Source organism: Punctularia strigosozonata (assembly GCF_000264995.1).
Source record: "Punctularia strigosozonata HHB-11173 SS5 unplaced genomic scaffold PUNSTscaffold_6, whole genome shotgun sequence".
In the NCBI taxonomy this organism is placed as follows: Eukaryota; Fungi; Basidiomycota; class Agaricomycetes; order Corticiales; family Punctulariaceae; genus Punctularia; species Punctularia strigosozonata.
In genome coordinates, this window is record NW_006767438.1 from 1,866,538 (window position 1) to 1,888,044 (window position 21,507).

The 21,507-nt window shown below is 54.8% G+C and overlaps 8 protein-coding genes across 8 annotated transcripts; 6 read left to right on the plus strand and 2 right to left on the minus strand.

Moving 5' to 3' along the window:
- Positions 1 to 179: 179 nt before the first annotated feature.
- Positions 180 to 808, plus strand: PUNSTDRAFT_143781 (lectin; the record flags this gene model as incomplete). The annotated part of the gene is made up of 2 exons (XM_007383925.1): positions 180 to 184; positions 242 to 808. 2 exons carry the CDS (start codon positions 180 to 182, stop codon positions 663 to 665), a joined length of 429 nt encoding a protein of 142 aa, XP_007383987.1. The 3' UTR covers positions 666 to 808.
- A 221-nt stretch (positions 809 to 1,029) lies between these two features.
- PUNSTDRAFT_134446 (kinase-like protein) lies at positions 1,030 to 3,561 on the minus strand (the record flags this gene model as incomplete). Its single annotated transcript, XM_007383926.1, has 12 exons — positions 1,030 to 1,676; positions 1,730 to 1,953; positions 2,008 to 2,108; positions 2,162 to 2,260; positions 2,330 to 2,374; positions 2,423 to 2,472; positions 2,535 to 2,600; positions 2,656 to 2,850; positions 2,905 to 3,009; positions 3,064 to 3,163; positions 3,213 to 3,307; positions 3,360 to 3,561. The coding sequence occupies 12 exons, from the start codon at positions 3,559 to 3,561 to the stop codon at positions 1,030 to 1,032; spliced, it is 1,929 nt and encodes a 642-aa protein (XP_007383988.1).
- Positions 3,562 to 6,291: 2,730 nt separating this feature from the next.
- On the minus strand, positions 6,292 to 8,044 carry PUNSTDRAFT_52569 (uncharacterized protein). The gene is made up of 7 exons (XM_007383927.1): positions 7,754 to 8,044; positions 7,314 to 7,696; positions 6,849 to 7,256; positions 6,759 to 6,788; positions 6,603 to 6,705; positions 6,447 to 6,547; positions 6,292 to 6,396 (listed from the first exon to the last, which is right to left on the minus strand). Exons 1-4 carry the CDS (start codon positions 7,939 to 7,941, stop codon positions 6,772 to 6,774), a joined length of 996 nt encoding a protein of 331 aa, XP_007383989.1. The 5' UTR covers positions 7,942 to 8,044; the 3' UTR covers positions 6,292 to 6,396; positions 6,447 to 6,547; positions 6,603 to 6,705; positions 6,759 to 6,771.
- A 1,045-nt stretch (positions 8,045 to 9,089) lies between these two features.
- On the plus strand, positions 9,090 to 10,886 carry PUNSTDRAFT_102807 (alpha/beta-hydrolase). The gene is made up of 9 exons (XM_007383928.1): positions 9,090 to 9,435; positions 9,491 to 9,648; positions 9,704 to 9,746; positions 9,801 to 9,829; positions 9,884 to 9,951; positions 10,015 to 10,136; positions 10,195 to 10,329; positions 10,401 to 10,566; positions 10,634 to 10,886. The coding sequence occupies exons 1-9, from the start codon at positions 9,120 to 9,122 to the stop codon at positions 10,794 to 10,796; spliced, it is 1,200 nt and encodes a 399-aa protein (XP_007383990.1). The 5' UTR covers positions 9,090 to 9,119; the 3' UTR covers positions 10,797 to 10,886.
- A 548-nt stretch (positions 10,887 to 11,434) lies between these two features.
- On the plus strand, positions 11,435 to 12,940 carry PUNSTDRAFT_52571 (alpha/beta-hydrolase). Its single transcript, XM_007383929.1, has 8 exons — positions 11,435 to 11,454; positions 11,503 to 11,660; positions 11,720 to 11,762; positions 11,817 to 11,967; positions 12,035 to 12,156; positions 12,228 to 12,362; positions 12,429 to 12,597; positions 12,692 to 12,940. Exons 4-8 carry the CDS (start codon positions 11,867 to 11,869, stop codon positions 12,852 to 12,854), a joined length of 690 nt encoding a protein of 229 aa, XP_007383991.1. The 5' UTR covers positions 11,435 to 11,454; positions 11,503 to 11,660; positions 11,720 to 11,762; positions 11,817 to 11,866; the 3' UTR covers positions 12,855 to 12,940.
- A 1,088-nt stretch (positions 12,941 to 14,028) lies between these two features.
- PUNSTDRAFT_134449 (uncharacterized protein) lies at positions 14,029 to 14,433 on the plus strand (the record flags this gene model as incomplete). Its single annotated transcript, XM_007383930.1, has 1 exon — positions 14,029 to 14,433. The coding sequence occupies one exon, from the start codon at positions 14,029 to 14,031 to the stop codon at positions 14,431 to 14,433; it is 405 nt and encodes a 134-aa protein (XP_007383992.1).
- A 542-nt stretch (positions 14,434 to 14,975) lies between these two features.
- On the plus strand, positions 14,976 to 16,667 carry PUNSTDRAFT_67754 (alpha/beta-hydrolase; the record flags this gene model as incomplete). Its single annotated transcript, XM_007383931.1, has 9 exons — positions 14,976 to 15,291; positions 15,349 to 15,506; positions 15,563 to 15,605; positions 15,662 to 15,690; positions 15,749 to 15,816; positions 15,876 to 15,997; positions 16,065 to 16,199; positions 16,253 to 16,450; positions 16,522 to 16,667. 9 exons carry the CDS (start codon positions 14,976 to 14,978, stop codon positions 16,665 to 16,667), a joined length of 1,215 nt encoding a protein of 404 aa, XP_007383993.1.
- Positions 16,668 to 17,033: 366 nt separating this feature from the next.
- Positions 17,034 to 21,019, plus strand: PUNSTDRAFT_120583 (uncharacterized protein; the record flags this gene model as incomplete). The annotated part of the gene is made up of 13 exons (XM_007383932.1): positions 17,034 to 17,946; positions 18,013 to 18,325; positions 18,405 to 18,961; positions 19,018 to 19,187; positions 19,250 to 19,295; positions 19,349 to 19,442; positions 19,495 to 19,879; positions 19,934 to 20,085; positions 20,144 to 20,331; positions 20,386 to 20,497; positions 20,562 to 20,655; positions 20,720 to 20,775; positions 20,856 to 21,019. The coding sequence occupies exons 4-13, from the start codon at positions 19,024 to 19,026 to the stop codon at positions 21,017 to 21,019; spliced, it is 1,455 nt and encodes a 484-aa protein (XP_007383994.1). The 5' UTR covers positions 17,034 to 17,946; positions 18,013 to 18,325; positions 18,405 to 18,961; positions 19,018 to 19,023.
- Between the last annotated feature and the right edge of the window lie 488 nt (positions 21,020 to 21,507).

Here is a 21,507-nt window from a genome sequence, read left to right on the forward strand (position 1 = left end):
GAAAACATGAGGGCTTGCGTTCGGACATCGCGCGAGTTATGCTAGGCTACTCTCGGCCCAGAATACACGGCGAGATCACGAAATCTTCCCCCTTTCCGGCCCATAAGTACTGTCTGCAGTGGCAGTCTGGAAAGATAGCGCCGCCTTAGTGCTCTACCACTTCTATCGGATCTCCTGCAATGTCGTCAGCGCCTTTCTGCATCTCTGGATACGGTATCTGACGGCGCGTTCTTGAATGCAGCTACACGATCACCGTTAGCGTGTACCAGACAAATCCGAACTGCTTCTTCAACATCGTAGAGAAGATCTGCTTCAACTACGGCGGGGGCGGAACCTGGTCAGAGGAGAGCGGGCGCCACGTCCTCCGGATGGGCGCCAGCGGCACATCGGGCGCACTTCTGTTCCAATCCGACATCGGGGAGCGCATCTTCGTCGTCCTTGGCGTGCACAACTACGCGCGTTGGTGTGACGTCGTCACCGGTCTCGTCGGGCACGACACTGCGCTCGTCCTCCTGCCCCAGTACTATGGCGGCGGCTCAAGGGCATTCATGCGTGAGAAGACGCTGCCCGTGTACGGCGTGACAAGCGCGAAGGGGAGGAGAACGGAGGTCAAGTACTCCGTCTACGACGGGCACGAGCTCAAGGCGGATATCATCATAGGTTGATGGATCATGCATGCATATCATGCCTGGGAGGGCAGGGGCCACGCACGCCCAAGAGCAGACGTTACTTTCTAGTGCACTTCCCGAGATAGAAGCCTGTTTCAGTACATGTGTAGGAGTTGTTGATGAACCACAGCTGAATTGAATTGACTTAAGTTGGTATTCTGACGACGCCGCCGTTTCTCGCGCCTCCGTATCAAATTGAGAATTCATTACACTACAGAACAGACATACATTCTCATACAATGAATGCCTGAACGTCAGACATGATTTCAGTAAAACATACATTCGCGCCCAACTCGAACATTCAGCGTTAGACGATTTTGCGCTTCTTCCCTTTTTCTTCCTTACCAATGTGTCCTCATCACTACACTCTGCGCTTCTTGTTAGTCGCCTCGGCATCTGGGTGAAGCAACTTGCGCTTGTCGCCCGCCCGCGTCATCTCCTGTTGCTGCCTCCGGACTGTCTGGCCCTTCTTTGCTTTCGGCAACGCTTTGACGGGCGCACGCGTGACACGAGCCCCGCGCTGTTCCCGCACGCGCAAGGACCGTCTGAGGACCGGTGCAACCACCGTGACCGTCTCTTCGCCTTGTCCGTCGACGATATCTGAGTCTCTATCGACAATGTTAACAGCAGCTTCTGCGTGCGCATCCACACAAGTAGGGTCCGCATGGTTCGAGACTGCTTCCTCGCCCTCGGATTTCGGAATGGCCTTCACCCCTCCTTCCGCGGCCTGGGCTTCCGGTGAGTTCGCGTCCGATATCCGGGATCCTGGTTCTGTGGGCGTATACAAAGTCTCCTCCCTCGGCAGCCACTGGTTGATTGGTTTCCGGGTGCCGGCGTAAATGCTGCGTTGGCGAGCCTTGATTGCGAGAGGATCTTTCCAGCGAAGCAACTCAGCGTGGTAAGGCGATGGCGGCTTTCCTAGCGTGAGCCATTGATACTTTCTGGCTTCCCGAGGAGTGGGTCTGGCGAACGGATCCTCCTGCGTCAGAGCTTTCAAGAGCTCTCGACCTGCGATTTGCGTCAGTCGCCGTCGAGTGCGTTGCTGAATGTATAATACTCACACTCTGGCGTTAGGTTGATGGTGGTCCTGGCTGGACGATCCTCCCGCGTTTGAGCTGTGATGAGCTCTCGAGCTGCGCTTCGGGTCAATCGCCGGCCCTCGCTCTCGGAGGTGATTTGGCTGTCATCAATCAGGAACAGCTGGGACACCCTCCGCGATATCTGCTCAATCAAAGGCCGTCGCCGCTTGTTTGGTAAGAGCAAGAAGGGACGCGTGGCAAATAGGCTGGCAATTTTTAACCCCAGTTAGATCAAGAGAATTGGAATTATCGCGGCTTACATGAAGAACATGATCAGGCCTGCACCGTATGCATCGCTGCGCTCGGTAAATTGGCGATTGAGAAGCTCGGGTGCGGCCCAAGCTGCTGTACCTGCTGGACTCTGCGTAAACTCGCATCAGGCATTTCAGTCCGAAGAACGAGTTGTGAACCAACCACTGATTGACTCATGGTCAATGTGTACTGTGAGATCCCGAAATCCGAGATTTTGACACTGAGGCGACCTCTTTTGTCTTTGTGAAAGACAAGAATGTTCTGCGTTTGTCATGACAAAATAGTCAGGGGTCTGAAAGCTTTCGAATGACTAACAACGGCGAGACAGACCTCAGCCTTCATGTCCCGATGAAGAATTCCACGGCCGTGTAAGAACTACGCATAATGGTGAGTGTGATTCCTTAAGGAGCTCCGAAAGCTCACCATGAGACCCTCGATGATCTGCACCATGACGGAGCGCGCAACGAATTCCGCTGAAAACAAGAGCAGCATGTCAGTGATCGGAAGACAATCCATCATATACACCGCAGCGTACTCAGGGCGCCTTCGTGCTCGACGTAGCACTCCAAGCTATTGTACGCCGCCATGGAGGAAACAATGCCTTGAAAGATGTGGCGTAAATAGGCTGGAATGGACTGAGCATTCAAGTCACTAACAGAGCAATTTATCGTCATTATAGATGGATTCTGGATGCATGAACCAGTCGGACGGAGAAAGGATGTTGTTGTGGTGTCCTAGTTCATACCATAGGCGTAGTTGAACTGCCTCTCTATGCATTGCGCCCGGAGGTACAAATGTACACTTCACGGCGACTGCCTGATTCGTCCTGGCATGCCGCGCAGCGTATACGACTAATAGTGAATATGAGCCCAAGATCGGATATGCCAATTGAATGGGTTCCTAACCTCCTTCGCCTCCCTGCCCGAGTACAACCTGGTTCGTGTCGACCACGTAGCGATGACAGTGGGTAGGTGCAAATGGCTCATCTTTCATGAAGTGAAATATAAAGTCTGAATAGATTGTCATATGAGTTCGGGTGTTGATGCCTCTTATCACCTGCTTACCCATGTCACCAATGCTTATCACGGATTCCGTCTTCAGTAATCGGAACTCGGGTTCGTGCTCGGAGTGCGGATCTGAGAACGGAACCTCCTCATCGTTCACCTGATACCCGAGTGAGATTCGATCACTTCCTCCGATGTGCAGAACATACGCAAACGGAGACGTCGGCAGTTATTCGCTGTATTTTGACCTCTTCCTCACTGCCAATCTTGCGTTTGAATATCACCGCCAGTAAAGAGGCTAGATCTATGCTCTCGTGTGAGGAAGGAACTGAGAGAGATGTCCATGTGCCACTCACCTGGCTCTGTACTTGCGGCATGCAGCTCCTTGTTTTTAGTATATATGAACCATATATCAGCCCCATTGCCGAAAGCCAGATGTGCATGTTCAGGGTGGCAGGACTCCAGGTAGCCCCAGTTGTTGGCACGGAGTGCGTGGAGGGCGTCGTTTACGATGCGAACGAATCTTTCGGTTGGATCGCAGGTCGATGGCGAAGCCATCGTGATGCAGGTGGGGTGAAACGCCAGCAGGGGGCTCTCGCAAGCGTTGTCGGTAGGTTAAATACAAATCAAAACAATCACCTGCCGAGGCACAATGGACGAAAGAACTATCGGTCATGTCGCCCGCAAGGCCACAAGGTGTCGATGTGGACCCCACATCTTTTTGTTGGCAAATTTCTTGAATCATGGACAGTTAGTGTCCTTGTACCTATGGAATAGTGAACACATGTTGCCTTGCGCTACAATGCAATACGCAACGTACCGTATGATGAGGACGATCTCATTGCTCCAGGGAGGCGGAAACGAATATTGAGATCGAATCGCCGAGGCCACTGTCCAGGTTTTGCTCACAAAGCCCAATCACATAGAAGCTTGGGCCACGGCCAGTGACGGTGGCTTATCATCGAAGTGGTGCGTAAGGTGAGCGTGGTCTCACTCGAGGAAAGATACGACTAGAGGAAAAATACAACTCACTAAGCTGCCGCTCTCGGCTCTCGGATGTGGCACAAGTCATCCCTTTCATCCGTTCTATTGCTATGAAAGCATCGCATCGTAGTCAAATCCATACACATCCGGTACGATTGCTCTGACAGTGCCGTTAATGATAGCGGGGTCGGCTCTACCATCCCTAGGCCGTACTTCCAACTGCTCCGCAGGAATCCAGCGGTAATGATCCATGACCAAATGACGCCACTGTCGCCGTTCCTCGTCCCATTCCGCGAATTCATCCTGGAGCTTGTTGATGAAGGTCGGATTGCCCTCTTCCTCCCCCGACTGATTTCGGAGCTCCAAAACCCACGGCGGAAGGGACCGCACAGCCCTGACGAAGCAGTCGGAGCAACGTCCCGCTTCTATGTTCCAGGCTTCTAAAACGAAGTAGATGCTTTCGGGGATATGATGGAACTGGATCGTAAACTGCTTGTGCCGCCGGGGGCGTCGGGGACGTAGGGGCATAGGCACAAGAAACACATCACTGTCGTCTAGCCGATCCAACGGGACGGGATTCCTCAACGGGAGGAGAGCCCTCAGGATGCGCTCCTTAATCGTCGCAACGAGGTTCAGATCGTAATCGTCGTAGGGGCGAGGGCGATCACCCCAGTCTTCGAAAGCGAATCCTTGTGCGTCAACCCCAAAACGGGGCCTAGGGGGAGGATATTTCCGGGTCATGTCTACGCGCTCCTGTTGCGATGCGGTTCGTGGGCACGTATGAGGGGCAGGATGTTCCTTTTGGAGAGCATCGAACTCGGCGTACAGCGGCCGTAGGTCCTTGTGCGGCATTGCGGCGAGCAGGCTCCCCATTGTGGCTCGGATCTGCTTCGCTGAGGTTATGAAAGATTCGAATACGACGGACGGGTCCCTTCCTAGTGCATCCCATGAGTATTCTCGAGGTGGGGCAGGATTATCCGCTGGAGGTTTTCTATAATATCGTGAGGGAGATTCTTATGATGAGGTAACGGAATAGATAGCGTACCGCTTTGCTCTGCCCTTCTTCCCTCGTCTTTTCCGTTGCTGAACGGGGCTCTGGGGTGGAGTCTCCACACGCGGTGTTTCCAATACTGCGATATTCGCAAGCACATTCCTAACAGAGCTCATCGCTCGTGCAACCGCCTTCTCTGTCTCCGCCACAATCTGATCTACACCCTTCGCTTTGCGTCGCACGGTCTTCACATCGACGGACGCATGGGCGGATCCCACTGTTGCCTTCGACCAATGACACGACACAACGGACTCGTCGATCTGCCGTCGTCGCTTCGGCGGGCTTTCTTCCTCCGGCTCGGCCGGAGAGTGGCGATGCATGTTGGGGCGGTTAGTCGACCTTGACGTGACCTCGTCGATATGGCGTAGTCGCTTCGGGGGTTCTTCCTCCGGCTCGATTTCAGCGTGGCGACGCTTGTTGGAACGCGTTCTCGGCCTTGACATGGCATCGTCGATATGACGAAGTCGCTTCGGCGAGCGTTCTTCCTCCAACTCGATCGGGGAGTGGCGACGTTTATTGGAACGCGTGGTCGGCCCTGGCATGGCACTTGTCCGCATGGAGGGCCCCGCCTTGGCCGATGGTGCAGGTTCATGTTGCCGGCGAGAGGTGCTAGCTTTTCGAGTAGTTGTTGTCACAGGAGGTTTTGTGATGGAAGATTGAGATGTGGAAGGGCGGCGGGTACGGAGGTTGTATGGGCGACGCAAGTTACCTGTAGCAAGATTCGTGAATATGAGCGTCAAGGCAACAGATACGGGCGTACTGGATATAAACTGCTATCGTTGCTCACCCACGTCGGGAACAGCGCTGGGAGGCTCACAAGAGCTCGAAGTGACGCCGTGTCGGCGGGCGGAGGTAGACACGAGAACCATCGAAGGATATATCTTCGTTTGATGCGGGTTCGAGTACGGCTTATAAAACCGGTACGTAGGAATAGCAATTGTTTGCTTGCAGAATACAGTCAAGTCAGATAGCTGAGTTGAGGTAGGACGTCAAAGAGGCATCTCAGACATAGCGCGCCATTAGGGCAGGCTCGATATGCCACTGATGTTCCACCTGGTGACTTGCCTCTGGCCAAGACGCGATGACATTCTGCGGTGGCCCTACTCTGCCCACCACGAACCGTCAGAACACCTTCGTGCCTCAATCTCTGCATGCGACCACCGGATGCTTGATAATCCAACAAATCAGTGGTCAGATCGATGTCTGTTCGCATATAGCGAATAAGAGTATATGCTCTGAGTTGCTTGCTTAGCCTGACTACATAACAGAGAGGAGGGCCATTCAAGGCAAAGAACGAGGGTAACGGCATCGATGTTGCAAATCACTTATTCCCCTTGCTCCGGACACCCTCTCGGACGCTTCTCGTTGATGGTTATAGGTTTCGTCGAACCGGGAAGATTTTGCTTACATGAAGAATAGAATGACACCCCCGCTAGAGGCGTCGCCGCTCTCGGAGTAGCTCCGTTCCGTTATCTCCCATGGATCCCAAGCACTAGAGCCAGCCGGAACCTAGCCATTGGGAAATGAGTGATGCGCGCGGAGAGAAACCAGAACGTCGTATCACCGATCACCGTCTCCCCTCGCCTCGGCGTGCGCGTCACGAAACTGAAATCAACACTCTTGATGCTGAGGCGTCCTCGATCATCGGTATGGAACACGAGAATGTTCTGGAGAGCACATGAAGCGGAATCAAGTCTTCAAGATTGATGCTGACACAAACCACCGGTTTCAAGTCACGGTCGACGTAGCCCTTCGAGTGGAGATACCGTGAAACTTAGTGACGACCTCGTCCCATACCAACCATCCATACCATCAATCCAGTGATATCGATTATATGCCGGAACAGGCGTAGCTCTTGTCCCATTGACGATGAGCGGATCCGCCGCACTGTCATACGCCCTCTCCTCCAGTTCTTCTATCGCTATCCATCGGTAATGATCGAAGACGAGGTGACGACATCGTCTTGTCGCATCGTCCCACTCGATTAATTCGTCCTTGAGACCGTTCCGAAACACAGGGTTGCCGTCTTCTAGTGCTTCGTTAGTGACGAGATCAATTACCCATGGCGGAAACGTCTTCAAAGCCCTGACAATGCAGTCGGAGCAGCGCCCCTGTTCGTAGTGCCAGATCTCCATTTGGGTTAGAATGGAGAGCGGTATGTGTTGAAACTGGACCATGCATTGCTTCTTGAAGACTCGCGGGCGCCGAGCGGAAAGGGCTGCAGGTACAAGGTAAACACCATTGAATGGAGGACCTCGTAAAGATAAAGACATGCGCGTGAGAAGGAGGTTTTCTTTCTCGAGGCGACGGATAAATCTGGAATTGGATGGCGGGGAGTGGCCCCAGTCCTCGTATGGAAACCCTTGGGGATCGACGCCGATCCTCGGCCTTGGTTGAGAGAATGGGAACCACTGCGTGGCTTCTTGTTGCTCGGCGGTTCGGGGGCATACATGAGGGATATGCTTCTGCGCTCGGAAGACGTCGATTTCGGCGCATAACGCCTGGAGGTGCTCGTTTGGAACCACGTCGTTGCTGATCCGGGAGCGGAGGTCGCTCAACATCGCGATGGCGGCCTCGTAATCAGCCGGTGTAGGCGGCTTCGTAGTCTCCGGTGGTGCATCTTCGGGTGCAGGCGCAGTCTCATCGTCATCATTCGTACTGCAGGCAATCATGTGGGTCAACGTGGCGATATCCGTGATATTGAAGTAAACATACCTGTGAGGTTGAGACACATCTACGTCCTGATCATCCATCTTCAGCAAAGCTGTCGCCCGTTTCGCGTTGAGATGCTCGATGTCCTCAAAGACGTCCAGCAAGATGCTCTGAACGCGCATCAGCACTCGCGCTGCCATGGCCTCCGTCTCCCCCATAGCTCTGTCTATGTCCTCCGCTTCGTCTCTCATCTTCTCCAGATCCAACAACCCACGTCGTGGATAGATCTTTCCCTTCGTACTGGTACGTGACGACATATTCTCGGCACCTCGAGAAGCTCCCGTGCGACGTCGCTTCAGGGAACGGTTTTCGATGGCGACATCGTCTCGCATCCGCTTGTTTGGATTGGTGGCGCATTTTGCCACGACGTCTTCAGGAGACCCTCGACGGCAAGCCTTATTTCGAGCTGGAGATCTAGCAGGGGCGTTCGAAGAGGCAAGCACATTATGTAGCGGGCGTGTGCGAGAGTCCTGTATGGCCTCCGGGTCACCTTCAACAAGCTTAAGCGCTAGCAACGCAAGCGCTCCGAACAAGTGTGCTCACCGTGTTGACCAGCGCCTACGGCAGCCATATAGCCTGATACAACTATGCCTTTCGAGTTGGGGCGTCGAATAGTCGCGTGAATATGGAATATGCCGGAGACTGCACGAAGGCGTCGATTCTTTTGTTGTTGGATTCACATCCAAGACACGACTTCCGCGCAGCGTCCTTGTATAGCAGACAATCCAAGATAACTCCCAATTATATTAGAAGCCGCCTGCATATAGACGAGAGTGTATGATCAACGGATCTTCAGCTTAGCTTTGACGTAGTCTACCCATCGTCGTCGACAATCGTTGAGCGAAGACACTCTCACGTGACGGTTCAGTGGTTCCCGGGCTTTTGCAGAGGAGAATCAAGCAGATCCAAATAACTACGGGCTTGACTGCCTGGCCCCTTGCAGTCGTTGTCGTACGAAACACTTGCGCCAACGATAGAAGGAGCGTCTTGTTGAAGCCGTCAATCCGGTCCAGGTTCCTCATCCTCACTGCGGCGGCGACTTGACGAGACGTTGATAAATATAGTTGGAGTAGCAAGGATATAACAAGGAGCAGACGCTCAAGGTGCAATGAGCAGCAATGGGGAACCATTCAGGACACAAATCCGCGCCCGGGAACTCGCTTGGCATTGCGGGGTAAGCTTCTGGAATCAAATTCCCCAACATGCGTCGGCTGACTGATCCCCAGACAGTGACTCACCTTGCGACATCCCGCACCGAAAACTACGTCAACATATATCCCTTCTTCGCTTGCGACATGATATATAATCAAGACCAGACCACACACCGGGGGGCTTTCAACCTAGTTCCACCCGTCATCTCGCGTCCCCAATGTCCGAGCAGCCGTTCACAGTGCACGTTCCCGACTCGGAGCTCGAGCTGCTTCAGAAGAAACTCGCCTTGACGCGTCTACCCGACGAGCTCGACGATGCCGGATGGGGGTACGGCGTGCCCCTCGCCGACGTGAAACGTGTCGTGGAACGATGGCAGAACGGCTGGGACTGGCGCCGTTACGAGGCCGAGATCAACAAGCTGCCGATGTTCACGCGCGATATCGACGTGGACGGGTTCGGGACGCTCAACATCCACTATATCCATCAGAAGAGTGAGGTGAAGGGCGCGATCCCGTTGCTGTTCGTCCACGGCTGTAAGCTGTCGTCTCACCGACTCGTTTGTCACGCTCATGAACATTGTACCTGCAGGGCCTGGCCACTTCCTCGAACCCGCGAAGCTTCTCCCTTTGCTCACCGCGTCATCGCCGGACCATCCGAGCTTCCACGTCGTCTCGCTCGGACTACCTGGCTACGGCTTCTCGGAAGCCCCTAAGAAGAAGGGGTTCAAAATCGCACAATACGCCGAGGTGAGCGGAGCGTTTTCGATGTTCACCGCCTTGCGAGGCGCTGATTCGTACGCAGGTCGGGCACAAGCTGATGCTGGCCTTGGGATATGATCAATATGGTGCGTCAGGTGCACGATGCAGTCTGTCCACTTTCTCATAGCGGCGTATCTTAGTGACACAAGGGGGCGACTGGGGTTATAGTGTAAGTCATCAGGGCTACCTCATATGTGCTTCCGTTAAACCTCCACCCTCTCAGATCACCCGAATGATAGCTCTGAGTTACGGCGGCAAGCACTCCAAAGCCTGGCACACCAACTTCCCTCGGTACGTCATCTCATTGTAACGCCTTTTCTCATCAATCTCATCACGAACTACATCGTGTCGCAGAGGCGATCCTCCGGCTTTCACGAAGCATCCCATCGCCTACATTCAGCACCTCTTCACCCCTTATACGCAGTCGGAGAAAGTGGGGCTGGAACGCACGGAAAAGTTCATGAAGCTCGGGAGAGGTATGCGCCCGTCTCGCATCGCCCTTGCTTGACCCGACACTGATACCTCGGTGTTCAGGGTATTCCGCCGAGCATAGTACGCAGCCCCAGACGCTCGGGTACAGCCTTGCCGACTCCCCGGCTGGCCTGCTCGCCTGGATCTACGAGAAGCTCCATAACTGGTCTGACGGATACCCATGGAAAGACGACGAAGGTGCGCGCTTCGCTAGACGCATTCTGTCCCCCCCCCCCCTCCAGAACAGTCCGACTGACGTCGTTCAAAAGTTTTGGACTGGGTGTCGATTTACTGGTTCTCCCGAGCCGGCCCGACGGCATCGATCCGCATATACTACGAGGTGGAAAAAGGCGGAGACCAACATTTCGTCGGTGCGCCGAAGATTCCGATGGGCGTTTCGTATTTCGCGACCGAGCTGGTGAGGGTGCCCAAGCTGTAAGCACCAAGCTATCACGATGATGGCTCCGGGGATGTTCTGACCGGCCGCCTGTCCTCTCCGTAGCTGGACCCGTCTGACAGGAAACGTGGTGTTTGCATCGGAGTGGCCGTCCGGCGGACACTTCGCCGCCCACGAAAAGCCTGAGGAGCTCGCGACGGATTTGAGGAAGATGTTTGGCAAGGGCGGGAAGGCGTACGGCGTTGTATCCGGGAAAGATGGCTACTAATGAACGCGCTTACCACTCGTGACACGTCCTCAGCTCAGAATGTCTTATCCATAGTATACATATAATGATATACTAGCTTGAAGCTATAATTATAACAGATCCGGTCAGAGTGATGTCATCAACACACTGTCGGCAACATCCGGCGTTGAGTACATACTTAGAGAGTGTTGCCCAAAGTTCCTTTACTTACTTACTACTGCGGGGCAAATCTCCAAAATCAAATTCCCCGGTAGCGCTAGGCTTGCAACTGACTCAGCATGCGACCCGCTACACCCCTAATGACATGATATATCATACCTACTCGACCTACATAGTCCTCCTACCTACCCTCTCGCGTCCCCAATGGCCTAACAACCGTTTACCGTGCACATCCCCGACTCGGAGCTCGAGCTGTTGCAGAAGAAGCTCGCTTTGACGCGTCTCCCCGACGAACTGGACGATGCCGGATGGGAGTACGGCGTGCCCCTCGCCGACGTGAAGCGCCTCGTTGAGAGATGGCAGAACGGCTGGGACTGGCGCCGTTACGAGGCAGATATCAACAAGCTGCCGATGTTCACGCGCGATATCGACGTGGACGGGTTCGGCACGTTGAACATACACTATATCCACCAGAAGAGCGAGGCGAAGGGCGCCATTCCGTTGCTGTTCGTTCATGGATGTGAGTGATATTTCCGACGCATTCTCATAGCACTCATGAAGGTTACAGGGCCCGGCCACTTCCTCGAACCTGTGAAGCTCCTCCCTCTACTCACCGCGTCCTCGTCGGACCACCCCAGCTTCCACGTCGTCTCGCTCGGATTACCTGGCTACGGGTTCTCGGAGGCACCGAAGAAGAAGGGGTTCAGGATGGCGCAGTACGCAGAGGTGAAGCGGAGGTTGTTGTCTTCTGGACTTGCGTAGCTGAAGAGACCCGTCATTCGCAGGTCGGAAACAAGCTGATGCTGGCCTTGGGTTACGACGAGTACGGTGCGCCAGCCGAACGCTCTCACTTGTTCACCTTCCGTTAACGACGTAACTTAGTTACGCAAGGTGGCGACTGGGGCTACGGCGTGAGTCCCCAGGTATAATCCATGTGTTTTTTCGTCGACCATCGACCTTCTCAGGTTACCCGGATGATAGCTCTGAATTATGGAGGCAAGCACTCCAAAGCCTGGCACACCAACTTTCCGAGGTACGCCACCCCACATCCAGCTGCCTTTTCGTAGATCGCCTCACGAGCCCCGCCATACGCATCGTAGCGGCGATCCTCCGGCCTTCACGAAAAACCCCGTCACCTACGTCCAACACCTGCTCACACCCTATACGGATTCGGACAAGAGACGCTTGAAACGCATGAACGAATTCGTGAGAGTCGGATGTGGTGCGCAGCGTTCCTCGTCTTCGTCGCTTCGACAGCACATGGTGTCTGAATCCAGCGATTTGGACTTTCAGGCTATTCAGCACAGCAGGAGACGCAGCCCCAGACGCTCGGGTACAGCCTCGCAGATTCCCCGGCAGGCCTGCTCGCCTGGATCTACGAAAAGCTCCATCGCTGGACGGACGACTATCCTTGGAAGGACGACGAAAGTCCGTCTTCCGTCTTTCTCCACCACATCTTTCGTTTTCCTGATCGCCCTCGAACTGATCCTCCAGTCTTGGACTGGGTGTCCATCTATTGGTTCTCCCGCGCCGGACCCGCGGCCTCGATCCGTATATACTACGAGGTCACCCAAGGCGGAGACGACGAATTGCTCCGCCAGACTCCGACCATCCCCATGGGCCAGTCGTACTTCCCCAAGGAGCTCGACAGCTCGCCGAAACTGTACGTCGTTTTTTTTTTCCTTCTTCTTTCGACTCTTCTTCTTTCTCTGGGGATTTGGACTCACGCTGATCGTGACGGGGTCGTGTTTGCTTAGGTGGGCTCGCACCGCGGGTAACGTCGTGTTCGAGTCGGAGTGGCCGTCCGGCGGACATTTTGCGGCGCACGAGCAGCCGGAGGCGCTCGCGACGGATTTGAGGAACATGTTCGGGAAGGGCGGGAAGGCGTACGGCGTCGTGTCTGGAAAGGATGGGTATTGAACCAACAACTTGTGACGCCTTCATCGTCAGAACTCAGAAACAAACTATCGAAGTAACGCGCCCACGTGACAACTATCATATACAGCTCTTAACCATTACTTAATCACTGCCAGGGTTTCGCATTACGAACGAAGTCTGGATTACTTTTTCTACAAAAATCCGTATTTCAGATAGAATGGCTGGTTCAGATGTGGTATGAGCATGCAAGCGGACGTCGTGTCGACCGTTGCGCGCGCGGCGCGCGCGCACCCTCGCGTGGTATGGACTTATTAGGATACGAAAACTTATACTTCCGCCTTCAGATAACCGTCTCCTTTTTCGCGAGCACACGTCTCACTCGCTCCCACATCCGAGCAGTGAGACGTGAGTTCTTCTGTTGCCTGTATACCCTGTGCCGAGAGCTAATGTACCGTAGTTACTTATCTACTAGGTACACGAATGCATACTCGCTCCCACATCTGAGCAGTGAGACTTACTTATCTACTAGACCGCCTACTCGTTCCGTTCGCGCTCCGTCCCGTCTCTCGTACACCTTCATTAGAGACATAAAGTACAAACATACTGTACTTTTACGACCGTAAGTTCGTCCCGCGTCCCCGGGGCACCCGAACCGAACTTATTGTCCCCTGTCCCCTGGCACTCCGAACCTCCGGGACACATTATATCTGACCGTGAGAGTCTTAAATCTGACCGTGTGAACAAAAAATCTGACCTTGTAAGCACGTGTCCCCCGGGCAGGCTGCGGATGAACTTCCCACGGCCCCGAACTTGGTGGGTGTCCCCTGTCCCCCTCCGACCTGGCCGAACTTACGGTCGTAAAAGTACAGTACTCTCAACGGAATAATATATCCCTATAAGGCAGGTCACCTGCCATATAGGTATATATTACTTGTGCAAACTATCTTTGTATTGAATGTAACGATCACATTTGAACCAGCCATTTGATATGAAATACAGATTTCCGTAGAAAAAGTAATCCAGACTTATTTTGTAATGCGGAACCCTGGCAGTGAATCATCGCACAGGTCGACGCTCGTTGTCGCTGATTCCTGCTACTTCCACCCACTTCCGACTACGATGCACCGCGCACTCCAGATTCCAGAGATACTAGCACGGATTGTCGACCAAACGCGCGTCGTAGCTGTAGCTGAATGGGCAGTAACTCACAGGGATCATGCCACACTATGAAAGCCTCAACGAACTCAAAATTACTGTGCCTTTCGACTGGAACGACGAGACCGTGGAGCACATTGCACTCTCGTGTCCCGCGCTCACGTCCCTGAGCCCGCTCTTTCACGAGCTGCCGGATTGGACTTGGGAGTTTCCGGATTGGAAGGTCTCCACCTCGTTGGCTGCGCTCGTGCCGCTCGCCGTTCACTGCCCGCGATTGCAGCAAATCAAGATACCTGTCAGCGAGCAAGGTTGCGTGACCCCGACGCTTGAGCCTCCGCCCGGGTTCAGAGGCAAGCCGGATTTTGTGGCACTGAAACTAGTGCTTGTGCCTTCATATTCTATGCCTGATCTATGGTCCCTTAAACCCTTTCTCTCGATGTTATTTCCTAATTTCTGGCCAGTCTAGATTGTGCCCTTGTGCATAAACATATAGCGGGACGTAATTACGATGGCGAATGCAATCGTACAAGGTTGTTGCCGCAGCCGACAAGTTGCTATTGCGATGGCTCTTTGGCGCTACAGTCCTACGTTTCCGGTGTTTGCTATTCATTTATTCGATGATCCTGCAGACACCCCTCTATCTGTCACCCCTCGCGTACATGCTTAGTGCTTTGACGGAATTTCGCTTTTGGTGATATGTATACATAAGTGCTTCGTGATGTGTAGTTTGCGCAACGGTTTTTTGGTCTCCTTCCCATCGCAAGCTGGACGTGGCAGTTCCTTCCACCAGTGCGCTGCCTGTTCTGGTCAGGTCGGAGGCTGCGGGGTAAACAATCAAAATCCCAGGTAGAAGGTTGCCGCTGACCGAGCCGATCCACCCTGCGACCGTCGCACCAAACTTGGAAGCCTGTATACGTCAACATCAACCTTCGCCTTCGCCGAGTTTGCGACCAACTATATAAGTCATGGGTCGACACCGTATGCCTACCCTTCGCCTTTGCATTCTCGATGACCGAACAACCGTTCTCCCTGCACATCCCCGACTCTGAGCTCGAGCTCTTGCAGAAGAAACTCGCGCTGACACGCCTTCCCGATGAACTGGACGAAGCTGGGTGGGAATACGGTGCTCCCCTCGCCGACGTGAAGCGCCTCGTTGAGAGATGGCAGAACGGCTGGGACTGGCGCCGCTACGAGGCCGAGATCAACGAGCTGCCGATGTTCACGCGCGATATCGACGTGGACGGGTTCGGGACGCTCAACATCCACTATATCCACCAGAAGAGTGAGGTGAAGGGCGCGATCCCGTTGCTGTTCGTCCACGGTTGTGAGTTCGTCGTATCATCGACTCGGTAATCATCGTCCATTGACGTTGAACGTGCAGGGCCCGGCCACTTCCTCGAACCTGCGAAGCTCCTCCCTCTGCTCACGGCGTCCTCGCCCGACCATCCCAGTTTTCATGTCGTCTCCCTCGGACTGCCTGGCTACGGCTTCTCGGAGGCACCGAAGAAGAAAGGGTTCAGGATGGCGCAGTACGCTGAGGTGAGAACGATTCGGCGTCTACCTCGCCGCATCCTGAGGAGACTCGGGATACGTAGGTCGGGCACAAGTTGATGTTGGCCTTGGGATACTCCGAATACGGTGCGTGCGGTGCACACAACAAGCATGGCTGCCGTCTAAATGCGAGTTGAGGATAGTCACTCAAGGCGGCGACTGGGGCTACAGAGTGAGGATACGCTAGATTTGTTTTCGCGTGGCTTCACCGACTGAAGCGCACCCCCCAGATTACCAGAATGATAGCTCTGAAGTACGGCGGGAAACATGCGAAGGCTTGGCACACCAATTTTCCCCGGTACGTCTCAGCAAGACCCTGTCCATCCCCAACGCACGCTCATGCGCTTCACGCAGCAGCGGAGAACCGCCCGTTTTCACCAAGAACCCGATCGCCTACATCCAGCAACTGCTCACCCCGTACCAGGAATCGGAGAAGGCCGGCCTCGAGCGCTCGGAGTGGTTCAGCAAACTTGGGAGAGGTAAGTAATGTCGCCACCGCCCGTTTCCGCCCTGCGCACGACCCAATGGCTAACGCGTCCCGCTCAGGATATTACGCCCAGCAGTCGACTCAACCCCAGACGCTCGGGTACAGTCTCGCCGACTCGCCCGCCGGCCTGCTCGCCTGGCTCTACGAAAAGCTTCACCATTGGACGGACGCTTACCCATGGAAGGACGACGAAAGTGAGGCTCAAAGGTTCGTATACGAGTACCCCGACTGATTTGTCCTCCTCAAGTCTTGGACTGGGTATCGATCTACTGGTTCTCCCGCGCCGGACCGGCTGCCTCGATCCGCATCTACTACGAAGTCGAACAAGGCGGAGACATCGACCTACTCCGCGAGAGCCCGAAGATCCCGATGGGGCTGTCGTACTTCCCCAAGGAGCTGGTCCGCGTGCCGAAACGGTATGTGCCGCAAACATTCGCTATCGCTCGTCTGCGCTGCTCGGATCGCTCTGAATGAATGGTCTTTTTTCGTCGCATTAAAGCTGGACGCGTCTCACAGGAAACGTCGTGTTCGAGTCGGAGTGGCCGTCCGGCGGACACTTTGCGGCGCACGAAAAGCCGGAGGAGCTCGCGACGGATCTGAGGAAGATGTTTGGCAAGGGAGGGAAGGCGTACGGCGTCGTTCCCGGAAAGGACGGCTACTGACCCATGTTCACTCGCCCTTTCCATTCGGACGTCGCTGCGGCATTTTTTTAACAGCAAAACAAAAGCGAACTGTTCCTGTCATATATGTAAGGTTATACATATATTCAGTCAAATGACGTCGTGACGACTCCGGCATCTGCCGGCGTTGAGTAGCGGACTCGTCTCCTTTCCTCTGTATTGTGGCTTCCGCCTTGTGTACCTTGCCATCTGGCTTGTATACGTTATTCTCATGTCTGGACGGCCGCATGATAATGAAACGGATCCCGTGTATCTATCTCTTCCACTCTCGGTCCAGCGTCGTATAGACCGAGCATTTCACCGCGTAACCTCAAGTGCCTCTTCTTCCTCCTCCTCCTCCCCGAGACCAAGCAAGCGACGCAAGGTTCAGCAAAATGACGCGGACTACTCCAGCGTAGGCGGATTCCTGATTGACGACGCGCCAGGTGGCTTTGTGGTTGAAGACAACGCGGCAGGTGGGGGTTTCCTCGTCGACGACACGACCGGCGGCGGATTCTTGCTCGACGAATCCAACTCGCCTCCGCACTCATCCTCGCCCATACCGACGAATACGAAGCCGACGCAGATCCCTCTTCGACTCGTCCCCTCCGCGCTCGAGCTGCTGTCTCTACCCCCGGACGACCCGCAGGTGTTATCCGTGTTCCGGAACGCCGCGTCCGGCTGGGAGGACGCAGGTGGTGCTAGAAGGGCCGAAGACGACGACGAAGACGATGCGAGGGTGGTGAGCTTGAAAGACTGGCGCGCGGTGTGTGCGGTCCTGCTGGAGGGCGAGGCCGGAAGCGATGAGGACGAGGTGGATATGGATACGGCGGTCGCTGTGGGGGCGAAGTCTGAACGGGACGATGGTGCGGGACCCGCGACGCGGACGCGGCGCAAGACGGGGGCCTCGGCGCCGAAGAACGCGCACTCGTACGAAGAGGAGGATTCCCCGCCTTCCGACGGCGAATATCGTGAAGGCTCCGAATCGCCGCTTACGGAGGAAGAAGACGAGGAGTACACGTCCGCCACCGCTCGCCGGAGGTCGGTCAAGGCGAGTGGTGGTGTGAACAGGCGCACTGCCGGCGACAGCGACGAAGACGAGGACGACGTGCGAACGCTCTCCGCTCGACAGAAGGCGGAGTGCCGCAAAGTCTTCGCGATGTTCCTCGATATAGACGGTGACGGAGGGAAGGAGAAGAAAACGCTGGAGTCGAGGCGGATCATGATCAGGGACGTGGACCGGGTCGCGAAGCTGCTGAAGGAGAAGATCACCGCGGATGAGGTACTTGCATCCCTCGATCTTTCCTTCTTTGTGCTACATCTAATGACATGTTGCATTCTGCCATAGGTGGTTGAGATGCTCCATGCATTCTCATCTTCATCTGACCGGTCGATGTCACTGGGCGACTTTGAGAGGATGATGGTAGCCACGAGGCTGGTCTAAGATGACACTGGCGTGTACTGTACCATGCGTCCGCGTACGTCAATTATACTATGAAATAGAGCATCTCGACGGGTTGTCCAGGGGCACAGAGAAGATGGCCGCTCACGGCCGCCTTCTTCCAAAAATACGGGCGGGTCTTTTGCCTCTACAACCGCGCGATTCACGTCAAAACAACATCGCTCTCGTTGCGCGACCGCAACGTGCGGATCTCCCTGACGTGAGTATCATGTCTTTATCATATGCAGCCTTCATATGGCATATCGGTTTATCAGTTAATCCGCGCCTTCATACAACAGAACCTCATGGCCCGCATATCATTCGGGCGCATGCATGGGGGCAATCTACGGACTCCCCAAGCTATGAACGCCGGCCGCAATCCGATCCACGAGATCGTTATCGGGGGTGGGAGCAGCTATACTTCCGGAAACGAACGAAGCCCGGTGGCGTTTCTGTGGAAGCAAGCTGAACGAGGCGTCCCAACCATGGAACGAAGTCTCATCCGTTCCTTTTCCGCTCGCGCCCGCCCAGGCTTATCGCCGGCTTCTTCGAACAACTTCGCGTGAAAAACTCAATCAAGTCGAACCCCACGTTCCGTCGCGATGGGTACTGAGCGCGAACATCTTGGAGAGGCCAAGGAATGGCCATTCAGAAACCCGCCCGCGATCTATCTCGCGCGGACTGAATGCGGGTCTAGCTTCGAAATCGTGCAACGTTGGAGTGGCCATTCAAACCCCACACGTTGCTTCTAGCGGAAGCCCGAAATAACGAGCTTCGATTCGTACAAACGACGCCGCCACTGCGCGCTTTCCGGAGGTGTCGACCGAATAACAGTTGCGATGGACTATCTACTCCTGTGCGTGCCTCCCCGCCTTTCTCAGTCGAGACGCCTCTCATCGTCGCGCCACTCAGAGCATCATGAGCCTAGATAAAGAGAGCGTAGACGCCGTTCTGGAAGTTGCCCAACCCTTTGATCCTGATCGCGTTAACTCGAGCGGACACCCAGATAGGCTTAGAAGGCACTACTACATCAAGAGTATAACTGGGACTGCTCTTACGATCGATGCTGCGTGGCTTTCGATGTAGGCACCACGTCAATGTCGGATGGTCTAACGGATCTGTATACTGAAATGTTTTGCGCCAGGGGAAGTTCCCTTGCCGTCGCGTCAGCCAACGGGGGTCCGCCTGGAGTAAGTACCTGTTATCATGCAGTGCATATCATGTTCGCCAAGTTTGTGCGTAGATTTTATACGAGCTTTTGGCGGCTTGCTTCTATTATATATTCATCAATGCGTCTTTGGCCGAGCTTGCAAGCTCCATTCCATCTTCAGGAAGCGGTGAGTGTTTCCCTCTGTTTCGCTGGGCAGACTATTGACCGTGCCAATATAGTATACCATTACGCCTCGGTCACCCCAGGTCCCCGCTATGGACGGATAAACGGATTCTTTGCGGGGATCATCAATCTCTTCGCCTGGCTCTTCGGCATCGCGTCCTCTGTCATCATTAACTCCACCCTCGTGCTCGAGATATACCGCCTCCACCACCCCGAGTTCACGATCGAACCGTGGCACATCTTTGTCACCTTCCTGATCTTCAACACCTCGGTGTGCCTCTTCGTGATATTCTGCAACCGCATCTTTCCCGCGTACCAGTCCTTCGGCGGGATCCTCCTCATGATCTTCGGCGTCATCACCGTCGTCATCGTGACCGTCATGGCCCCCAAACACGCCAGCAACTCCTTCGTCTGGACTAGATGGTCCAACGTCACCGGATGGTAAAAAGATACCTATTACCGTCTATCATTCGACTCACACCCACTTGCTCGTAGGCCCGATGGAGTGGCGTTCATCGCCGGCATGCTAAACGGCGCGTTCACGATCGGAACACCCGACGCCGTCACCCACATGGCGGAGGAAATGCCATCTCCGCGCAAGGACCTCCCCAAGGCCATCGCGCTGCAGCTCGTTTTCGGGACGATCAGCGAGTCGCCCACTGCTCCGCGCTGATCTCACCTCTGACTCTCCAAACAAAATCATAGTGGCGTTCGTGTTCGCGGTCGCTATCATGTACGGCGTCAACGACTTTGACGCCATCCTCGACGTGGCGGATCAATTCCCGCTCACGCAGTTCTACGCTCAGGCTACCGGGAGCCGTTCGGCGACTACTGGCTTGCTGATGCTGCTGCTCATTCCGTCCGTCTTTATCATGCCTGCGACATACGTCCTGGTCAGCCATCGGTCTTCGGCGCTTGCACGGTGTAGATGATGCTCTCATTTACAGGTCGGGAGGACGCTGTGGACGCTAGCTCGCGACAACGTCGTGCCCTACTCTGCATGGATGTCGCAGACATCTACCGAGCTCAGCTGTCCCGTTCAGGCCACAGTCGTGACGTGTACGTCCCCAAAATCCGCATGGGAGACCTCCGGGGAACGTCTGAAACAACTCTCATTCGCCAGACGTCCTTACCACGGCTCTCGGCGCAGTGAGGCTCGGGAACTCCACTGCGTTCGGTGATATAGTCGCAAGCTACGTTATATTGACCGCGATGAGGTACGGTCGTCGACGGATATCTTCGCCTGGATCCGTATTCGGACTGATACGGGTCTTATGTTAGCTATCTCCTCGCTATTCTACCCCACCTTCTCACCGGACGCCGCAACGTACCCATCGGTTCGCATCGGTCCTCATCTCGCAGAGGTGTCTCACTTACACGTCTCTTTTTCTTCTTCTCTCTCTCTTCGCTTGCGTAGGGCCTTTTTGGATGGGAAGATGGGGATACGCGGTGAACGCGCTGGCGGTGATATCCATCATCGTCACCAACATATTCTACTGCTTCCCCTTCTCCCTCCCCGTGACCACAGGGCGAGTCGCGCGTCGATTTTTTTTGAGTGTGGTGCATATCAAAGATGGCTGACGATCATTTTCCAGGACGATGAACTACAACGCTGTGATCCTTGTCGGCCTCCTTGCTCTGACGTACGCATGGTGGCTTATACATGGTGTGCGGAACTACGCCGGCCCTCGTATCCCACACCTTGACGAGGCTGGCCATCGACTGAAGTCTATGGAGTTCATTTGAGATGCATCGGATGTAGTTTATGCGCCGTGTTGATGATATATGCGGTCACATTGCCGCGTTTATATACACACGTTCTTCATGAGAAAGCTACCATTTGCGAGCGATTGATTCTGGACAAAAGTGGCCGGACTTGTGACGATAATCGTGAGGGGGCCCCTGGGTATCACTAGATCACGCAGGGTTGTACCATTCCAGGGCACCACCACCAATCAAATCTGGGCGGATGAGCGCCGTTGTGAGACGCCTCCGGTTGAAGCACTCGCTGGTCCAGCAATAAGCCCCGTGCACGCGCATTGAGATCGTTGCTGAACTCACCTATCAAT

Bases quoted from the DNA above. Each gene is read 5' to 3' on its own strand.
- PUNSTDRAFT_52569 (XM_007383927.1), bottom strand. From the start codon at position 7,941: ATGAGAGACGAAGCGGAGGACATAGACAGAGCTATGGGGGAGACGGAG. The intron at 7,697-7,753 runs GTATGTTTACTT...GATTGCCTGCAG, and splicing joins GATGTGTCTCAACCTCACAG to TACGAATGATGACGATGAGA. The intron at 7,257-7,313 runs GCATGTCTTTAT...TTGTACCTGCAG, and splicing joins AGAAAACCTCCTTCTCACGC to CCCTTTCCGCTCGGCGCCCG.
- PUNSTDRAFT_102807 (XM_007383928.1), top strand. From the start codon at position 9,120: ATGTCCGAGCAGCCGTTCACAGTGCACGTTCCCGACTCGGAGCTCGAG. The intron at 9,436-9,490 runs GTAAGCTGTCGT...TTGTACCTGCAG, and splicing joins GTTGCTGTTCGTCCACGGCT to GGCCTGGCCACTTCCTCGAA. The intron at 10,330-10,400 runs GTGCGCGCTTCG...GTCGTTCAAAAG, and splicing joins CCCATGGAAAGACGACGAAG to TTTTGGACTGGGTGTCGATT.
- PUNSTDRAFT_52571 (XM_007383929.1), top strand. From the start codon at position 11,867: ATGTGTTTTTTCGTCGACCATCGACCTTCTCAGGTTACCCGGATGATA. The intron at 11,968-12,034 runs GTACGCCACCCC...TACGCATCGTAG, and splicing joins TGGCACACCAACTTTCCGAG to CGGCGATCCTCCGGCCTTCA. The intron at 12,157-12,227 runs GTGCGCAGCGTT...TTGGACTTTCAG, and splicing joins ATTCGTGAGAGTCGGATGTG to GCTATTCAGCACAGCAGGAG.